General features: G+C 44.1%; 1 protein-coding gene across 2 annotated transcripts in view; it reads left to right on the forward strand.

The window, feature by feature from the left end:
* LOC144823772 (transcription elongation factor A protein 3-like) overlaps nucleotides 1-19,320 on the forward strand; it is a 271,048-nt gene that overhangs the window by 178,612 nt on the left and 73,116 nt on the right. For both annotated transcript variants that reach the window (XM_078682586.1, XM_078682585.1), the window contains 4 exons: nucleotides 1,996-2,073; nucleotides 2,217-2,371; nucleotides 3,678-3,734; nucleotides 14,125-14,279. In XM_078682586.1, the coding sequence (XP_078538712.1) occupies nucleotides 1,996-2,073; nucleotides 2,217-2,371; nucleotides 3,678-3,734; nucleotides 14,125-14,279 (445 nt within the window). The remainder of the gene's footprint in view (nucleotides 1-1,995; nucleotides 2,074-2,216; nucleotides 2,372-3,677; nucleotides 3,735-14,124; nucleotides 14,280-19,320) is intronic.

Genomic DNA, 19,320 nt, shown 5'->3' on the forward strand with positions numbered 1-19,320 from the left:
CGATAGGAGACATCTGCTTGTGGACCTTCCCCTGGAGTCGGGTCATACCCACACTCCAACATTGGTAGAACACCACCCAAAGCGTCAGGGATGGGTTCCGTCTGAGTAATTACTCGTCTGGCCACTATTTGATTAGTATAAGCAGGAGGTGGTTCCATTAAATAGGTGGTAATGAAGTCTTCGGGCACGGAAGGAACCTTAGGACGTGGAGGTGCTGTGGGGATGTTAGGGTCTGAACTACCATCGGACCCTGTCTTTTGCGAGAGGACGGGATATATACCCGTCACAGAGGCCGAGACCTCCCTTTTCTTTTGTTCAAAATCAATATCATCATTTTGTTCAAAATCAATATCATCATTCTGATCCTGTAACTTTCTCATCTTACTTTCTTCCAACATTCTCTTTGCTTTCTCCACTTTCCCTTGCTCTTTCTGTTCCTTTCGATGTGCTTCCTTTCGCCATATTTCAACACTCTCTAACATCGAGGGTCTTGCTTTCTTTTCCCAACATTTCTTTTCAACTGCCATGATACAATTTAAATCCCATGTGCCACTCTTTGGCCATCTGATCGCAATTTCTAAATCTTTAGTGTAACCTTCCCAAAGATCCAAATACAAGATGGCACCAATTCCATATTTCGTATACATGAAGTCACCAGGAGTATCCTTCGGGGGGACTTGTACAGGTTGTTCCAGTAACCCCTTCCGGGTACCCAGTTTAGACAATTTAGAAAACAAAGGCATTGCGTCAATATATAAAAAATTTACACTTGATAACTTGATATACCCTGAGTATCAGAGTACAAACATACCGTTTTCTAGAAACCTAGAACCCGTCTTGACCGTGTTCTGAAAATCAGAACCCGTCTTGATACACCCCCAGCAGTACTCACAGAGGTGCAGAAAACTTGAAGACCTTGAAGACCTGGAAGACCTGGTCACTGGACTAGTTGCGCTGTGCTCTTGATCAGGGACTTGTCGGGGTTCTGAAGACCTCGGACTCTGCAACTTCACAAGGTTCGGGCTCTGGGTCGAGACTTCCGCTGTCGTCCTCACCGCCTCGTGTGGATGGTCAGGCCGCGGCACGGTCCCTCTTCGACACGAAGGAGTTCATGCAGGAACACCCTGCAGTGTGCACTTTGAAGTCCATCGGTGTCTGGAGAGACAGGTTCGGGTCCACATCACCGGCGCGTGGGGAGAAAGGGAAGTTCCCGTTCGGGCGCCAATTTACTGTGGTAAATATTTTAGTAATTTACCTTGATCGGAATTTCTATAATATTAATAAGGTCAAGCATGAAGAGCAGAGTCCGTGGTGGTTAGAATTCAGGGTCTTTATTCAGTAACTAGAGTTAAGGGAGAGATCTGTCACCTAAGGAGGTTCAGGAATAGTCTCTACTTTAATCAATGAAAACATGGTATTTATACATTTCTGGACATAGAAAAGTGGAAGGAGCTTCCCTTGAGCAAATTTCAGTTACTTGTGTTGTAATCATACAGAAGTCATGGCAGAAGCGACGTAACTGTGTCATAATCGTGAGGAAGTCACGGCAGAGGCAGAGTGTTGGGAAATAACCCTAGGCAGGTAAGAGAGAGAAATGGTCGTGACAGGATGTCTGGTGTCATGTCTTAGCAAACAGGAGCTAGTTTCTCGGAATCGGTTGTAGTGTCTTGGCAAACAGGGGCTTATTTCTCGGAATCGGCCTGACCATAAGAGTGTGTGGTTACAACAGGGGCTCGTTTCTTGGAATCGGCTTGGCCATTAGAATGTATGGTTGCAGTTAGAGGAAGAAATGTGTTGTGTGCAACCTTACGTTTATGTGCCCGGGTTTTCTAGTTACCATCATGATGAGCTCGGGATTTGAAAGAGAGGGTGTATAATGGGACATAAATAACGAAAAATATCCACTTTCCACATTCCCTCCTTGTCCCATAATATACCCTTTTAAGATTGTCTTTCTTAATAACTTGATTCTCACTTTTTCCTTCTAAAATCCAGAAGACCATCCATCCGCTCTCTCTCAGTCTCGTCACCTCCAAGCTCACAGAAGAAACCCCATGACAGCAAAGATGAAAGGTTTGGGGCCTCAGTTTGTATTGAATACTGTGTGGGATTAAATTGTGCTCTACGGCATCCGCCTGTTTTTTGGTTAGGTGGTGTCGGTGGGACAGGCTCAGAGATTCACAAAATAAAGCATGTCTCTTTCCACTTCATTTCAGGGCAAACAGCAACAGAACAAAACCAGAAACACCCAAGACACCGAGCAGCCCCTCATCTCCACTGACCAACTGTTTCCTAAACCCCCTCTATCACACAGGAGATTCTGTTCGGGACAAGTGTGTGGAGATGATAGCTGCAGCTTTGAAGCATGAAGGTGAGCATGTGTGGGTCAGAGGGCACCAGAAGGAAAAAGAGGGGTGGATTAGTGCTAACTTGTCTTTTGACATTCATTTGACTCCTCCCCCTCCCCCTCTCACTCTTCAATGGGATCTAATTTACTGGCACATCAATGCCTCTAGGTCTTCGTTGACCTATCATTTCCTTATCATTGGGTTCGTAGTTGTCAGTGGGATCTTATTCTGCATCATATTCTAGGCTTCATCCTGTTTAAGGTGCTCTCAGTCTCACATCTTAGGTCCCATACAATTCTGTGACACCTCAGTCAATCTCACACCATTGTCCTTATAATCTTGAATGACTCAGTTATTCCAGTGTCACTGCACCATGCTTTTCAAAGAATTTGCACATTATAAATGATCATTATATATTCCAGCATCATTGACCCTGTTCATATGAACAGAGTTTCAATACTTTAGCAGTTCACTGGTCAAATGCATTCAATAATCTCACACATTGTCCCACTCTGGTCCCAGACACATCAATGGAAGATAACTTGCTATGAATGACCCTGGTGCACAGAAATGTGTCTCACCCATTTCCCTCAACTCTTGTGTCAGACATCAATGGGCGACAGTCACTGATTGCCAATTCTCTCACAGCCACATACAAACTTAACATCCCCACACTCATTCAAGAGTCTCACACATTTCCACAACTGTGGCTTTATTCACTCAGGGGGGACCTGCATGTCCACTTCACTACTATATTCACTGGGTGAGCCACTGGGAAACAGCAAGAACAACGATGGCCGAACCATGTGTTGCCTTTGCAATGTAGTTGGAACAACAAATGCGCCTTAACCACACATTCCTTCACCACACGTCTTTAGAATGATATGCCTTAGGATTAGCGGCGTTGGACTTTAAAGTCCTATGCTTCCCTGACTGTTGGGCAGACGGAAGTTTGAATAGTATATTATAGAGTTCCAAAGTCTAGTGCTTGCCCGAAGGCAAGCAATTGTAAAGACTTGTGTGGTAAAGGAATGCGTGGTTAAGACACATTCGTTGTTCCGACAATGTTGTTAAGGCATGTGTGGTTTAGCCATGCCTGGTTCTGTCATACAACCTGAGCCACTTTATCATCATTCATACATCTTGGCGTAGTTGACGCCACACTAAGAAATTCCAGTTGGGTGGGGGTTCCCATGGATATTAATTCTATGCATGAAAAATATCTGAGGGAAGAAAGGTCCCCACAGAGGTAGAGGGAGGCGGACCCTTTCATGAATGTGTTCATAAAACCATTCTCTGTATTCAGTATTTTCCATTTTTCTGTTGAAGATGATTATAAGCAGTTTGGAACAAACTGTGATCGGAAGGCTGCAGAGATTGAAGACTATATCCTTTTGCAAATCTGTGGAACCATGGCATGGGCTTAAAAGTCGACCGATGGGCCTCTTTCAGATGGGCATGGGCTGATGATCAGTGATGCAGACAAAGGGGTTGAGTTTGTGAGTGCTGAAGAGGCTTGGGGGCCAGATTGATGGACACTGAACAGGCTCAGGATTGATTGACTGGCACAGCTATAGGCTGAGGGGCATGAACTGAGTGGAGTAGAGGAACTGAGACAATCCTGGACATAATGAGTGCTACAATACAAAGTGTCAAAGAATGAAAAAGCACATCACATGGGCACAATAAAGGATCTTGTGTGCTGGGGAGACAATTAATGGGACATAGAAAAGGCAAGGTGACTTCAGGGGCTCCTCGACGAGAGTGGAAAAGAGGACCGAATCTCCCACCTTTATACCAAGATTTCTAGTCTCTTGGGAAATCTCTGTATGATAGATGAGCAACCATCACTTGTCTGTAATACCACCCAGTATCCAGAACTTTGAGGTGGTAGGAAGGCGACATGTTGGCACTATATATTAAACAGATACCAACGTTAAGTCTATTCAAACTTGCAATTTTATCAGTTTATATTTTAATTTGAATTGTGTAAATAATTGTGTAAAACATTGCCATCATATCCCAAAAAGGTGATCACAAATCTAGAAATAATTTTGTGAATACAAGTTTACAGCACTGTGCAAAGAAATTAATAAAAAATATGGACACCTGTAGAAGTTGCACGAAAGTCAGAGGAAGTAACAGCAATAGTTGGATAATGCCAATATTGTTTTTAAATAAGACTACCATGATGTATATCAATCAATAATACTTTATTTCGACTTTAAGCCATAAAAGCATAAAAGATACCATGATGTATATAAAAGTGAACACCACTTTTTTTTAGGTGACACACTGTCAGTACGTCCCTCACAACATCTTTGCTTCTGAGCCCGCAACTATAATACGGTGCTGGCACAGAAGCAAATGGATTCCATCATTTGCTTGGGGCCACATCCTGCTGCTATCCTCCTCTTGGCTCCGGCACTGCTCCTCTCCCTCCACTGCTTCCTCCTAGTAATCTTGGTCCTGATTTTTCTGGTGTCTGTGGTGCCGGCCATCTTGGCAATCCTGTTGCAGGTGTTTCTATTCCTCCTGGTGGTCCCGAATCTCCTACAACTCCACCTGGTACTCCTCCTCATCTTGTCTTCCTGATCCACCCTCTGTTTTGTGTCCTCCTCTTCCATCCCTCGCTTCTCCTTGTGGTCTTGGTCCTCCTGATTCTCCTGGTGCTCCTAGTTCTTCTGGTGCTCCTTGTCATCCTGGTATTCTGAGAGATCCTGCCAGCCTGACCTGCCTCTTCCTCCTCTTGGTCCTTTTCCTCGTGATTTACCCGGTCAGGCTCTTCCTCATAATCTTCATGGATTTCCTTGTCTTTCACATCCTCCTTCTTGTCCTTATCCTTCCTCTTAACTCCCACTTAAGTCATCCAGGTACTTCCATAAAGTTGGAAGTGGCCAATTAACCCTTCAGCAGATGTTGGATGTCCTTCTGACACCTTTCCCAGTGCTTAATTTGTAAAACAATAAGTGCCACGGCCCTCATCAGGAGGCCACTGCAGCTTGCACCACACATTGCCGCTGCCAATTACAATACTTACACAACTACTAACCATCACACTGCTACTGTGACAATTCAGACAGTTTGAGGCCCTCAAAGCTCTCAAAGCTATAAGAATGGCTTGGGTGGCAGGTATGAGTTGTTTTTAATGTACATTTAATTAATAAACAACAGCTATTCTGTTCATCTTTAAATTACACAAACAGCACCACCATTTGGCAACTGCCATAAGTCCCGGTGTTGGCAATTAAGCCTCTTAAAGCACCGGCTCAAATTAAGCACTGCTTTCCACACTGTAAATCAGAGCTCTGCAGAAGTGCCTCTAACATGACCAGCATTTGGTACGGAAGGTGCCCTGCAGAACACCGCTTTAAGAATCCATTTACTTTTACAGTTACTGGAAAGGGGACTGAGAACAGCAACAGTGAAAAGACCCAGAGCAGGCAGGAGAGGAGCTTTACACCAGCAGGAAACCAATGCTAAAGTGGCAATACTCAGATGGGAGGTCGGTCAACTCCTACTTGCAAGCACTCACCCTCCTTATTTTTAAGTAACTAAAGGCAGGCTGTCAAGGACAGAAAAACAGGGCACAGTAGGCACCCGTCTTAATATCCTTTTTTCTAGCTCTGCATTTGCAGGACCTGGCCCATTTAAGTCACCGCCAATGTCTCTTGATGGCACTTCTTATAAGAGATAAACACATCTTTGATTATAATAGCCACTACTCGTACTGCCATTTGTGAACAATTTAGAGCACTTTTCAAAATGTATTGCTGCACATTAAGGTTTATTTTTTTAAATTAAACAAAAAGGCAGGTGTGGCAAATGATTTAAGAAATCCTTCTAAATCCCCACCACTTTTAAACTGTGTGCGTGCTTACCTCATTTGTACTAGAATCCCCCTGCAACTCAGCTAGAAACACACAGTACAAAACTGTGTTTGCAATGTATGCATGAGTGACTGCAGCAGACACAAGCAGATCTCACGGGCACAAACAACTGTTTCAACATTTATCAGTTGTTGGCAAACTATGCATGAATATGTAATACATATTTGGAGTGAAACTGAGTGCATTATTCTCTCAAGAAGTTTGGATTACCCTGAAAAGTACAACTCTTTTGAAAGATACTGAATTGAATATTATCACTGTTGGGATTGGAAGGTCGTATGCAAGGTAAGAGATGTGTACCTCTGCTCTCGGTGCCCAATTGTGCTGTTGTCTGGAACCCTAATGCTGATTTTGTGTCATAGGAGACCATGAGTATGTGCCATAACATAGGCCTGTATCACGGATTGTGGTCTTGATGGACTGGAAAGGGCACACAAAGCACTAACCATATAGTGGTGGGAGGCTTCTGCCTTCACCAGGAGTTAAGCAGCACAAGTGCGGTGGTGGCAGCAGCCTGTGTAGTGATCAGTGGGAGTGAACAGGTCCTTTTTAGGTCGAGCCTATGGCAGCGCCCATGCGCTGCTATACGAAATCGACCTCTTGGAATCACTTCAGCTTCAGGATAAGCTCGTGCGTGTGGTGCTCACACGCCATTGGCCTTTGCGTCTGGCTTTAGTATGCAATTGGCCAAAGGCATGTGGATGTCCCAGATTTTAGGAAAATGTTCACCCTCAAAGCGATTTGCTCTCGGGAGCCAGCATGACATCTGTTTTGTATCACCTTTCACTTTCGCGGACGGCTTTCATTGTGGTCCCATTTATTACTTCCTGCTTTGGCTTTCTCCGGTCTGAGCTCCTGCGCTTCCCCGAGCCATATTTACTCTTTCATCGCACTGTTTTTAAGCTTGATTTGTAAGTGGACAAATAAGCAGAGATTATCTTCGCTATCCCTCTCCCTTCTCCACACCCTCGCTTGTCTTTTTAAGCAGAAATTAAGCCTATGCTGCTGTTTAGCGTCCGTGCGTACTGAGGAGCTTCATCCTCTTCAGATGTCAGAATTTTTTTTTAAATCAAATCACGGCTAGTTTAAGGCGTTGCGTATTTCCCTTGACACACGTTTTGCTTGTTTACTGCCAACTACTTTTATTGCTTTTAAAGTATTTGTCAGTAAACAATCAAACTGTGTGTTTTCCCTATTAGAACGGACATGTAAAATCACACATCCTTTTTTTGTAAACTAGAACTGCAAAAGACATGTGTGGTATTACATGTCCGTTCTAATTCAACTTTAAAGCCCCGTCTTGAAACCCCTGATGATTTCTTTCTAAGCACAACAGTGTTGGTGTACATTACAGCAGCAGGGGACGGGTCTAAATCAACAACTCAAAGGTCCCCAACAGCACAGCGACCACCCCAAGCTGCAGCAGACTCGCGATGAAGGAAAACATTCAGTGGAATTCAAAGTGGTGGGGGGGAAGGTGGGTTACTCCTGTCATCCCAGCATTACCAATGGGCAGTCCAGTAGCCCACATATTTTTGAATGTTTCATATAGTGCGCACTTGATTTGGAGGTATTGGAGCACTTTACCTTAGTACCAGTTTCATACATTTTTAGGAACGGGAGAATGTATCAGGCGTCTAAAACACATAGTTTGTGACAAGTTTGTACTTTACTAAAATAAAATTCCTATGCGCAGCTGGCAGTGACAATAATTCTTGCTGAAGGATAAGAGATGCATATTTTCATTGGTGGAAGCTGCACGGCTGTTCCTTGATTGCACCGGTAGCATGCAGATGCTCAGGGGTTAACCTTGTTTTCCGTGTTGTTGTAATGCATTCTTCTGATACAAAGTGGGTCTTGGAAGCTCGGCTGCTGGAGATGGGGGGAGGTTGTGAAATACAGTACGTACGGTGATACTATGTACAGGAAACAGAATAAAAAGCCAGATAGAGGCCAACATTTCCCAATTCATAATAAATACCAAAAGTTCAACGACGGACCCTTCCTAATGTCAGCACCTGACCCTTTATCGCCCCTAAATAATAATTAGCCCCAAGATAACTAGAGGGGAGTGTGTGCACACTGACTAGCACCCATCGTTACTGTGCTGATTCCTAACGGAATTATATACAAGTTAAACCACTGCAAAGGTGCACCACAACAAAATATTGAGCAGATAACAATGCTATTAATAAGCATGAATGAGAACGTTTTGCAAATAACAGGATGTTCTTAATCTTCAAATGATCTTTATTTTCATCAAAACAACAATGTACAGCCGACGCGTTTCGTCCCAAGCTGGGACTTCTTCAGGGCTTTTATAAATGTGAGCTGTCCCATAAGGAGTAAGGATATGACGGGATTGAAATGCCTTGGCCACGTATTCACAGATGCAGTCTTCCAATATGTGTGAGTTGATGTATGGAAAGTCTGATGTATCCTTTTATCATTCAGTATGGAACAGAACAGGTTGTACTATATATCTATTTGTTTGGTCAGGACTTGTTCAAGTTAGAATCCTAAGTTAAGGAGATTAGGACTTCTCATGAATTCATGTTTTTGAACATCATATACATGTTCTGTAGTAATTATCCAGGAAACCAAGGACAAGCAAATCCTCTAAGTTCCCAGTAGGAGGAGGTGGGCACTGTATTCCAGTAGGCCGCTTGTGTTAAAAGCAGCCGGCTCCCATCCACCAGACCTCCGTCCCGACGAAACACCCGTGAAATCGCTGTGTTTCCCAATTCATGTTGAAAGTATCGCAGCAAGTTTTATCATTTGTTATTGCTAGTGATTTTAATTAAATGTTATTTTTTGTAGTTGAGTACATCATCTAATCAAGTATAAAAATAAGCATTTTATTTCCGCTTGAAACACGGTAAACTGGTGAGCTTGCTCAACTGTACATGTTGCACCCTAATGGGTGGTCGTAAACTAGAAATGCCTTCTGCTTTACTGTCCTTATTGGAGAGAGACACCAGAGTTCGAGACATAGACTTTGATCTGGTAAGAATCAGAACTTGACACTCTCCCTCCAGTCATACGTAATAGGGCCTTGATTTCCAGCGCTCTAGCCGTGGCCCTAGGTTTCCCTAGGTCCGACATGGGATGTGCCTGACAAAGGCTGCACAGGTGTTGGATGTGGTTGTGGCTTGACCGAGGGTGCAGGGTGCAGAATTCAATACATAAATATAATTTGTACAGATTATTCAGCCAAGAATGACCTTGTATGAGTATATAAACATACATGACAGTGGCTATAAGCCCACGTATGCAAGGAAAGGGTCAGGGCGTTCTAAAAAAACAAAATAAGTTGTTCAAAGTCCTTTCATCATTTGTGTCTGCCTTGGGTATTCTCCTATGTTGAGGTGAATATGCCTTCTATTGGTAAAACATAATTAATGTATAGTATACCGGATGTATTTGCCATTGAGGCCTCTAGGGTGTCTTCAACGATAAATACAACACTGAATGCATTGCCTATAATACTGCAATTTATGTTAATACTGAAGTGGGTATTGAGGTTATTTCCCCTGAAAGTGAATTTGCTGTCGGTGTGGAACTCTTTTTCCCATCTGATATAACAGATTTGATAAATATGCAGTTTATAAGAGAACCCGGGCTGTTCTTAATCAGGGAAGGATATAAAAACAAGCATTGGCTTAGCCAATAGGTCTCACCGTTGGGACCTTATAAGTATTTAGTTATGCAGTACAATATCCTTGATGCAACAACATCAACTGTTGCATGGCTAAACCCTTATAAGGTCCCAAAGGCGAGACCTATTGTCTATGCCAATGCTTGTTACCATGTGTCACTGTAGTGAGGTCTACAGACTCGCTCACCTTTTTAAAAGTTCTGCTTCTGTGTGCTTATTTCAACCCTTGGCATATATCAGGTAGATGTGGAAGTGCCCTGCAGTTCAAGAGTTGTGACTCTGTGCAGGTTACATGTTTGCCTGTGAAAGGTACATTACAGGGCTAGAGCAGTACTGTGCAGTATGTGTATGGTCAGTGCATGTACAGAATGAATGTATGCCTGTTGGGATACAATTCATGAGAGATGAAGTGCTGTGCCGTGCATGTGCAGGGAAAGCATATGCTGAGTGTACATGTGCTTGTGTGAAGTACACTGCATGAAGGGTGAAGTGTTGGGCAGCATGCACATGGTGAGTGTGTATGTTTTAAAATAACACACCCTGGTACAATGCAGAAAGGCTACAGTGATGAACAGTGCGCACAGATTGAATGTGTGTGCTAAATATATCTGCACCGTTAATGGCATAATGCATGGAGGACCCTGGGTTCCATTTTGGGAAGCCCAGGCCTGCCTGGCGAAGACATGAGGAGAAGAAGAGTCCCTCCAGACAGATTTGTGTATTGCTGCATTCCTGTGAGTTGGGTAGGACACACTGGACGAAGGGAGGAATGGATGCTTTCTTTACACTACAAATGGTTGCTTATCATTCAGTGATAGATCACACAGAATGGGCCTAGACACATCTCAGGAAGGGAGATGGGTCTGATTAGGAACTCATAAAGAGTAGGGCTGGGAGCCTGGGACCACCCTTTACATGCACATATCACTGGGGATGACATCCATGTGTAAACTCTGTTCATTCCCAAGAATTGTGTTTTGGATCAATCGACTGCGAAATTGTGTCTGCTGTGACAGACATCCTTTCAGAGGAAATTAGAAAAGGAAAGATGTCTACTTCAAAAGAATCTAACCCCAACATAAAACGTCAGACTCAGACCCTAATTCACATTTGGTGCCAGGAAAAGGACTATAAGAAGGGGAGATTGAGACTCCAAACTTAGTCATCTGCCAATCATTTAGACATGTTGTTTGAGATGTGAAAGCTCTACAAGACTTCTGCCTGTGACCAGGACTGGGGGTGAAGACATGTTAATTTTCCTTCTGGATGAGGGAACATCACCCAGGAAACCAAGTTCCCCTGCCCTGGAGGCTGGAGCATCATCGCCTGCCTGCTTACCAAGACCAGTGTGCTCTGTGAGGGAGAGGTGAGCATTGGAGGGAGCGAATACTAGTGAGGAGCCCTGCATGAGGATTCCCTGAGCAGGATGTGAGGCTGTGCACCAATTGATCCATTGTCCTTTTTCAGTATCGGGTTAGTGACCCCTGTAGAGGAGAGGACTGCTTTGTTCTGACCCATACTAGAACTGTGGTGCAGGAAGCACCAGGCCTGCACCACCGTGGTGACCCCATATGCCTTGATGATCTCAGTTTAACTGATTTTGGGTCAGAAGAGCGGCACTTGTGACTGCTACAATCGGCCACCATATATGCCGGGAACTGGCAGCTGCAGTGAGAGTGATTACATAAAGAGAGTCTGAGTCTGGATCATAAAAACAGTGGCATCCCTACATGTCAGGAGGGGGCTGCCTGTATCACTTTGGCAAAGGACTCGTGTCATTGGCTGGACCGAAAGAATACTGCTGTAACCAGTGCTCTAGCCCATGCATTGTGATCTGCACCTGATGGATTCCCTGCTGACGAGGATGCCATACCTTTGTTAGAGCTCTGGTCAGCACCTGGAGGATCACACCAGCATCTTCACCCCACCCAGTGCTAAGGGAAAGATCAACTTAGCTTTGTGTCTGTCAAGCGGGGGCAGCTCTGACCACTGGAACGAACCGGCAGTGCTGCTCGACAGAGAAAGACTGCGCTACTGGGTGCTCCTAATTGCTCGGCAAGTGGCCCAACTATGCTATACAGGATCCAGTGCTGTGAGCTCCTGAGTAGAGGATACTTGTGGCACTGCTAAACACTACCATACTGCGAGATCAGATAACACTGGGACTGGGCCTTTGGGGAGTTGCTGATAGCTGCACCATACACACATTTTTGGCTAATTCCTAAAGAGTCAAAGGAAAATCTTTTGAATAAAGCCTAATAGTTTTCCTTCCCTGGATGCGGCCAACAGTGAATGGGAAATAACCCCAAACACATAAGAAGGAGGGTGAGACAGGAATATATCTGACAACTACTAGAGCCCTGACCTCAAAGGGGATTTTGCTATTGCTTCTGAATGTTGTATACCTGTGCATGTGGATAGTTAGAAATAAAATATTTATTTTGTCTACAAAAGAGAGTATTGGACTGGACAATTTATTCTTAGTACGGTTTGCACTTTACATTTTTAGTCATGTTCACCGACCTGTATTTACATCGCCCCCAACCACCAAGTGATCCTTGATTGCTCGACTACAGCTACAGAGTCAAGTGCAGAATGGGTACTTGGCCCAGCTGCTCAGGATCCGTAAGAGGTCCGGCCCGAGACATCAGAAGTAATACCATTGAGAGTCAATAGCAGAATGGGGACTTGACCCAGTTGCTCGGGATCCATAGTTGCGCCTATGTGCTCTATGACTCTCTGAAAGGGGTTCTGACAATAACATTGAGCACATATTTTGAAATAATTGCTTGTTGTATTCTACTAGAATGAAGACTATATTAAGAAAATATATTAAATCAAATAAAATGTGCAGAGTGCAATTTTTTAATAACATACATCATTCTGCTAAAATGTGCTCATAGTTCTATTTAATAAAAAGGTCAGAGAATTCACTTGATAATTCCCAAAATGGATTAGAAAAGGCAATGAGTTATAGATAAACGTGTTCAAAGTGTTATGTGAACTTCACTGAAAGCCCAGGATAAGTGCACAGAAAACCTTAGAAAAGAAGATCAAATTAATTAAACATTAAGAAAAATCATTAAGAAAAATCACAGATAGCCAGATGTACCACAATGGTCATAGCAAATCCATATCACAAATCTTCAACCAGTGTTTTTGTACCCAGCATGGAATTTTGGTAACTCACCTATGTACTAATAGGTTGTTTACAAAATTCCGAAGTGGATTGAGTCGCAATCCAACCTATCTAATATTCGCTAGGATTGTCACAAATTGCGAATTAGTTGGATTAGGTACAATCACAGGGATAGTGGCCTGCAAGGGTCAGCAGGAAACAGGTCTGCAACTGAAAAGTTGTTTTTTCTGAGAGTTGGCAGTGTTCCCTTTTGACCGTTGCCTAATCTCTCAGAAACGTTTTTCAACATTCACAAAGGGTAAGGTGATCCCTTCCATATACGAATGAGCCACCACCCCATACCGGTTATCGTTAACTTTTCAATGATTTGCGACTGGGATTCTGGACACAAACCATTGATAGATATGGTACTGATTCTGAACTTGGAAGGGACACACCTCTTCCAAATTATGAATAATGTCCATTTGCAATCCCATTAAAAAAGTTTTTAAGTTTACCGCCGGCTAAAATAGGACTTGTACATAAAAAAAACTATTTTGCAGTTACAAATGTTCCCTTTTTGGGAATTAAAATGTTTGTGACCACAAAATAGGCAAGTACACCTGGCCTAGAATTATTAATGAGTTTTCAAACGTGTCGCTAACAAGGAGTATAGAATTACACAATGGATGTATCCATCCGACCTCTGTTTTTAACTTTTTTTACCTTGTCTTGCAGCTTTGATTTGCACTTTCTAACCTCCATTCAATATGAAAATGGACAAAAGAAGCTATACAAATATGTGTGCAATGTTCTATATATAAAGGCACATAGATTTCTAAAATGAAATCTGTAAAAATGGTGCAATAATTGCTGTATAAGTGAGTCAGATGTTATATAACTGTACAGAATTACTTCATGAATACACTAAGTAATTTTCTTTTCAAATTGAACGAATAATTTGTAAGAGCATTCCTGGATCAGCTGGAGCACAGCTTTGAATGGGCATTGTGAGTCTAAATTAATTTCCGCCACTTTTACTGTGCCCTGGTGAGATCCCAGGCACCTTTCTCTTTACCGTTCCAAGGTATGTTTCTTTGACACTATCACATATATACAAAGAGGTGAAGGCCACGGACATGAAGTACCGGAACCGGGTACGGAGCCGCATTAGCAACTTGAAGGACACCAAGAATCCCAACCTGCGACGCAATGTGCTGTGCGGGGCCATCTCTGCGGAGCGCATTGCAAGCATGACATCTGAGGTGAGCTGCTGGGGAGCTAAGGGGAAAAAGAAGCGGGAAAGACATCAGATAGGATAACTAGGAGTCTGAAGGAAGATATGAACATGACAGAGATGAAGATGTGAGCTTGAGGAAGAGGATGTGTGAGGAATGGGGACAGGGCTTGCATAGGAGGGATTAAGGAGGAACTATGCAAGAGTAAGAGATAAGGGTGTAAGCAGGGTCTATAGAGAAGGGATTACTAGGGGTGGGGATACATTCCACATTCCAGCCAAGTTGCAGAGTTTTGCCCACTCTGTGTTGCGCATGTAACATGGAGTTCTGAGCAAATACTGCCAACCATCGTGTGATAGAATTTTTTCTCACACGTGACTCGCCAACGGTAGGTTGGCAAATGCGAGCGAGAATTGGCGTCCCTTAGCATTATATTTGGGTGCTATGAGTTCTCCTGGCTGGGGAGGGGTGAAACCCTGATACCAGTCCCAGGATGCTTTTTTCCGGTCCAGAGAGGACCTGCCTGGCAGTTCGGGCTGGACTGTTGCAATGGGGAACAGGGCCAAGACTGATTTGCATGTGTGTGACATTGTTTAACATTCTGTCCATGATTGTTCTTTTTACATTTGTCACCCCGAGTGGGACGGGTATGCCCAGACGTGGGTCCCATGCTCTCCATGCCATTGGAGGCAAGCTAACCTGGCTGATGAGGGGTGAAATCCCTAAACAGGTCCCAGCATGCTTGTTTCCGGTTCAGGGAGGACCTGCCTGGCAGTTCGGGCTTGACTGTTCCCATGGGGAACATGGTCAAGAATGATTTGCATATGGTTGGGTTCAAACTGAAATGGCATGGGGAGCAAAACACCAATGGATTTAGGCCCAGATCTCTGTACTGGGGTGAATGTTTGACATTGTTCAACCAACCAATTGTTCTTTTTGCAATTTTCCCAACAAGAGCAGTTGCAGGTGGTCACCGCCATTTGTGGTAAGAAGATGCCACTCGAGTAGAAAATCGACTCGAGCTGCTGCAAAACCAACTTCAGCATGGAACAGGCTTCTGGTGGTAAAAACCAGCCCGAGCAGTTCAACAAGCCAATTTCTGCCAGTTCGCAGAACTCTGCAGAATCTCACTGAGTTTTTATGTAACTCCATAGAATTTCACGAAGGAAAACTAAGTGAGTTCTGCCCACACCTAGGGATTACCAGGAATGGGAGATGCCTGTGTGAACTAGTGGAGAATGGAGATGCATGCATAAGGGAAGAGCTTGTACGCAGGAGGAGAGTACTAATAAGTGAGGGAAGAAACTTAGCAGGAAGTGGAAAAGGCGTGAGCAGGAGGAAAGGATTGTGATTAAGAGAATTAATGTCATCAGTAAAAAGGACAGAAGGCATGCAGACACTCCCATTTTTCAGTGGCCACTTCCTTGTTGGTTGCCAAATCTTTTTGATCATGAGCTCACTGATGATAAAATTGCAACTTAGCTGCTCTAGTAATAGACAGAAATGCAGTTAACACTACTTCTGTCGCTATTCCACAATCAAGCACACACTACACCGATTATATAGACTCAAAGTAGGAAAATTAACCTAAACACAGAGTCCACACTAACCCACTTGATATATTGTGTCATGCCTAGTGTAAGCATGGGCTTTCTCTCTGTTTAAATGTTGAGTAAAATGCTGGCTTGTTGCCTTGCAGGCAGTTGATAGTGCTTGATAGTCTATAATCATTGATTTTGTCATAAAACATCTAGTCAAGGGAAATGCATACACTGACAGTCTCTTCCATGTAGCTAGTCAACCATGAATCTTATTGTATCAGATTTCTAGAAAAAATGTTCAGTAGGATCCTATAAATGTTTGTTAAAAGGGATAAACTCCTTCTAGTAGGAGAATGGTGAGCCAGGAACTGTTTGATTCATTCTTGTGAATTTCGTTCAGTGTATTATAGGTCAGTAAACGCATACATATTTATTTATAGTGTTTTCTGTATGAATTACCCCTTTGTAGTTCATTTACTTAGTTTATACTGTTACCAAAGCTCACAAGGGGGGTTATTTGGCTATCCTACATAGTTTCTTTGGGCTGTCTGTGGGCTCGTTTTATGGTCTGGTGGGTTGTATTTTTTACTGTTGGTTTGCTTAATATTATGACAAACGTTGCTTGCAGCAAACACAACTGCACACAGATTTGCAAATGTGGGCCACGTTTTTGCAATCTGATTGGCTAATGAGGGTCATTTTTAGTGTCAAGGCCTATTTTCCTGTCCAGTCTGCCAGATATTCCTGAAGCTGGCAATGCAATTTCCTCCTCCTCATGATTGTACTTGGGAATAGGAATATAGAGATTGGTGCCCAGTCCTTCCAGTTTCTTCAGAATTGATAATAATGTTCAGTTTCAGTGTCGTGGTAACTTGACATATTATAGGTGTTCATTGCTCATCCCTTGGCTATCTGATACCTTGTTGATGTGTTCTTCAATTGCGGACAAAGAGCGATTATTGTTCAGTATCTGATACCTTGATTTTTCCCAACGGTTGAGAACTTGTCTGATACTCAACACTGAGTGAAAGAATAATGTAGCTTGAATTTCTAGTTCTGAGATTGGGGGCAATTGGGATGTTTACATTTTGGCATTGGTAGAGGTTTAGATTGTCAAAGTCTTGACTCGGTTTTTGTTAGAAGCTTTTGTTGACTGGCTTGCCAGATGACCTTGATTAAATTAACCGAGCTGGTAATACCACACTGAAATTCCTGGAGATGATGAAGTGAAAAGTCCCAAAAAGAACTTCTGGGTCTGAAGCCGAAAGAAGTGGAGGGAGACCCAGGGATGCTCAAGACCATTCAGAACCTGGATGTGAACATAACTCTTTCTTGACTAAACACGATGCAGCTCAGACGTCCATAAATGCACAAAAGGCATTTGAAAGCAAGTGGGAGAAGAAAAAAAACAGCCCTACCTCCCTCCCACACCCATGTTCACACTCTTTCTTCTGAGGGCAAGTGCAATGAAATAGGAAGTAATGTGGCCTGTAACTAGACCTGGGTTTGAAGTTCTGCTCCCCTTGCAGAGTTTTCCCCACTCTGTGCTCTGCACAGCATACTCAGTTTTGAAAAACTCCGCTATGCGGAGCAGAATGGTTTCCTCACTTGCACTTGAAAATGTTCAGTTGGCGAGCAAGCAAAATCTTACTCCAGACCACCTTCTGGCAAGATTTCTCAATGCGGGCGCTCGCGGATGGCCACTACTGCGCACGTTGATTAACCTTCAGTTTGCATTGACCGTCCTACTCGCCACCACAGATGACATCCGCACCCTCCTGGACCAAGGCCATTCCGCAGCCCTCATCCTACTCGACCTATCGGCAGCCTTCAACACCGTCTCCCACCGCACACTCATCACCAGACTACACGACGCTGGCATACAAGGAACAGCCCTAGACTGGAGCCGATAATTCCTCACCGGGAAAAGCCAAAGAATCAGACTGCCACACTTCCTCCCCGATCCCACAAAAAATCACCTGTGAAGTCCCACAGTGGTCATCACTGAGCCCGACCCTCTTCAATGTCTACATGGCACCTCTCACCGCCATCACCCAACAACATGGCCTCAACATCGTATCATACGCTGACAACACCCAGCTCATCATCTCCCTCACCAAGGACCCTGCCACCACAAGACTCAACTTCCAGACAGCACTGCAGGACGTCACAATCTGGATGACCAACAGCTGCCTAAAGCTCAACACTGAGAAGAAAGAAGTCCTCATCCTTGGAATCACCTCCTCAGCATAGGACAACTCCTGGTGGCCTACCGCCCTCGGAAGCCCATCGACCCCCTTGGACCACGCCAATAACCTCAGCATCGCACTCGAATCATCCCTCACAAAGAACTCACAGATCAACGCCGTCATCTCCAGCTGCTTCAATACCCTCTGCATCCTCCGCAAGACTTTCAAGTGGATCCCCCCTGAATAAAGGAAGACCGTCACACACGCACTAATCACCAGCAGATTGGACTATGGAAACACGCTATACGCCGACATAAACAAGTCCCTACTCCGCAAACTCCATACGATACAGAACACCACTACCAGACTCGTCCTCAGCATCCCCCGGCACGAACACATCAGCCAACACCTACGAAGGCTCCGCTGGCTCCCAGTGGAGAAAAGAGTCACCTTCAAAATCCTCACCCACGCCTACAAATGCCTGCAGAACACCTGCCCCAAATACCTCAATGACAGACTCAACTCCCACATACACAAAAGGAACCTCAGATCTGCCAACCTCGCACTGGCCAAAACCCCTCGCACCCACAGAGCCAGAGCAGGCGGAAGAACCTTCTCCCACATTGCGGTCAAAACCTGGAACGAGCTCCCGGCAGACATCCGACGCGCCCCCTCCCTGAACACCTTCAGGAAGACTCTCAAGACATGGCTCCCTCACGGGTGAGTAGCGCACTTACAATACCCTGATTGATTGAATGATGGATTGAGGAAATCGCTGCTCAAGTAGAACATCTACTTGAGCAGCAGAAAGAAGCAGAGCCTTCTTGCACTGCATATGTTGCCCTTTGCACTGATTTTCTAGCACTGGACAAACACCCGCCACTAAAAATCATTGCGAACTGTGCAACCTAACACACTCTGCCGCATGCAGAACTCCGCGTAGCGTGTTGGAGTTTTTTGGTCACTTCGCACCTCCGCCCAGGCCTACCTGAAACCAGGCACAGTTCAGTCTTATGCTTCATTCCTTTGCCTGTACAGTCTCGGGGGTCGGACGGCAGTATTAATATCTGATATTGAAACCCGAGTAGCTCAGACACAGTGCTGCCACCAACCATCTACGGTGCAATATAAATAGGCTGTGGGGTTTTAGGTTTAAACCTATAATAACTGATAAAACCCCACTGAAAGAAAAACAGCCCTCACCGGTGAAAACATATAAACACTGAAAAAACACCTGCACAACCACAAACTAAATGCCATTCAAAGAAAGGAAAAAGAAAGTGAAAGAGTCATTTTGCTCATACTGAAGGGGTCAATAAAATGTAACTTTGTTACACA

The sequence above is a fragment of the Lissotriton helveticus genome, chromosome 3_1 (assembly GCF_964261635.1).
Source record: "Lissotriton helveticus chromosome 3_1, aLisHel1.1, whole genome shotgun sequence".
Taxonomy (NCBI): domain Eukaryota; kingdom Metazoa; phylum Chordata; class Amphibia; order Caudata; family Salamandridae; genus Lissotriton; species Lissotriton helveticus.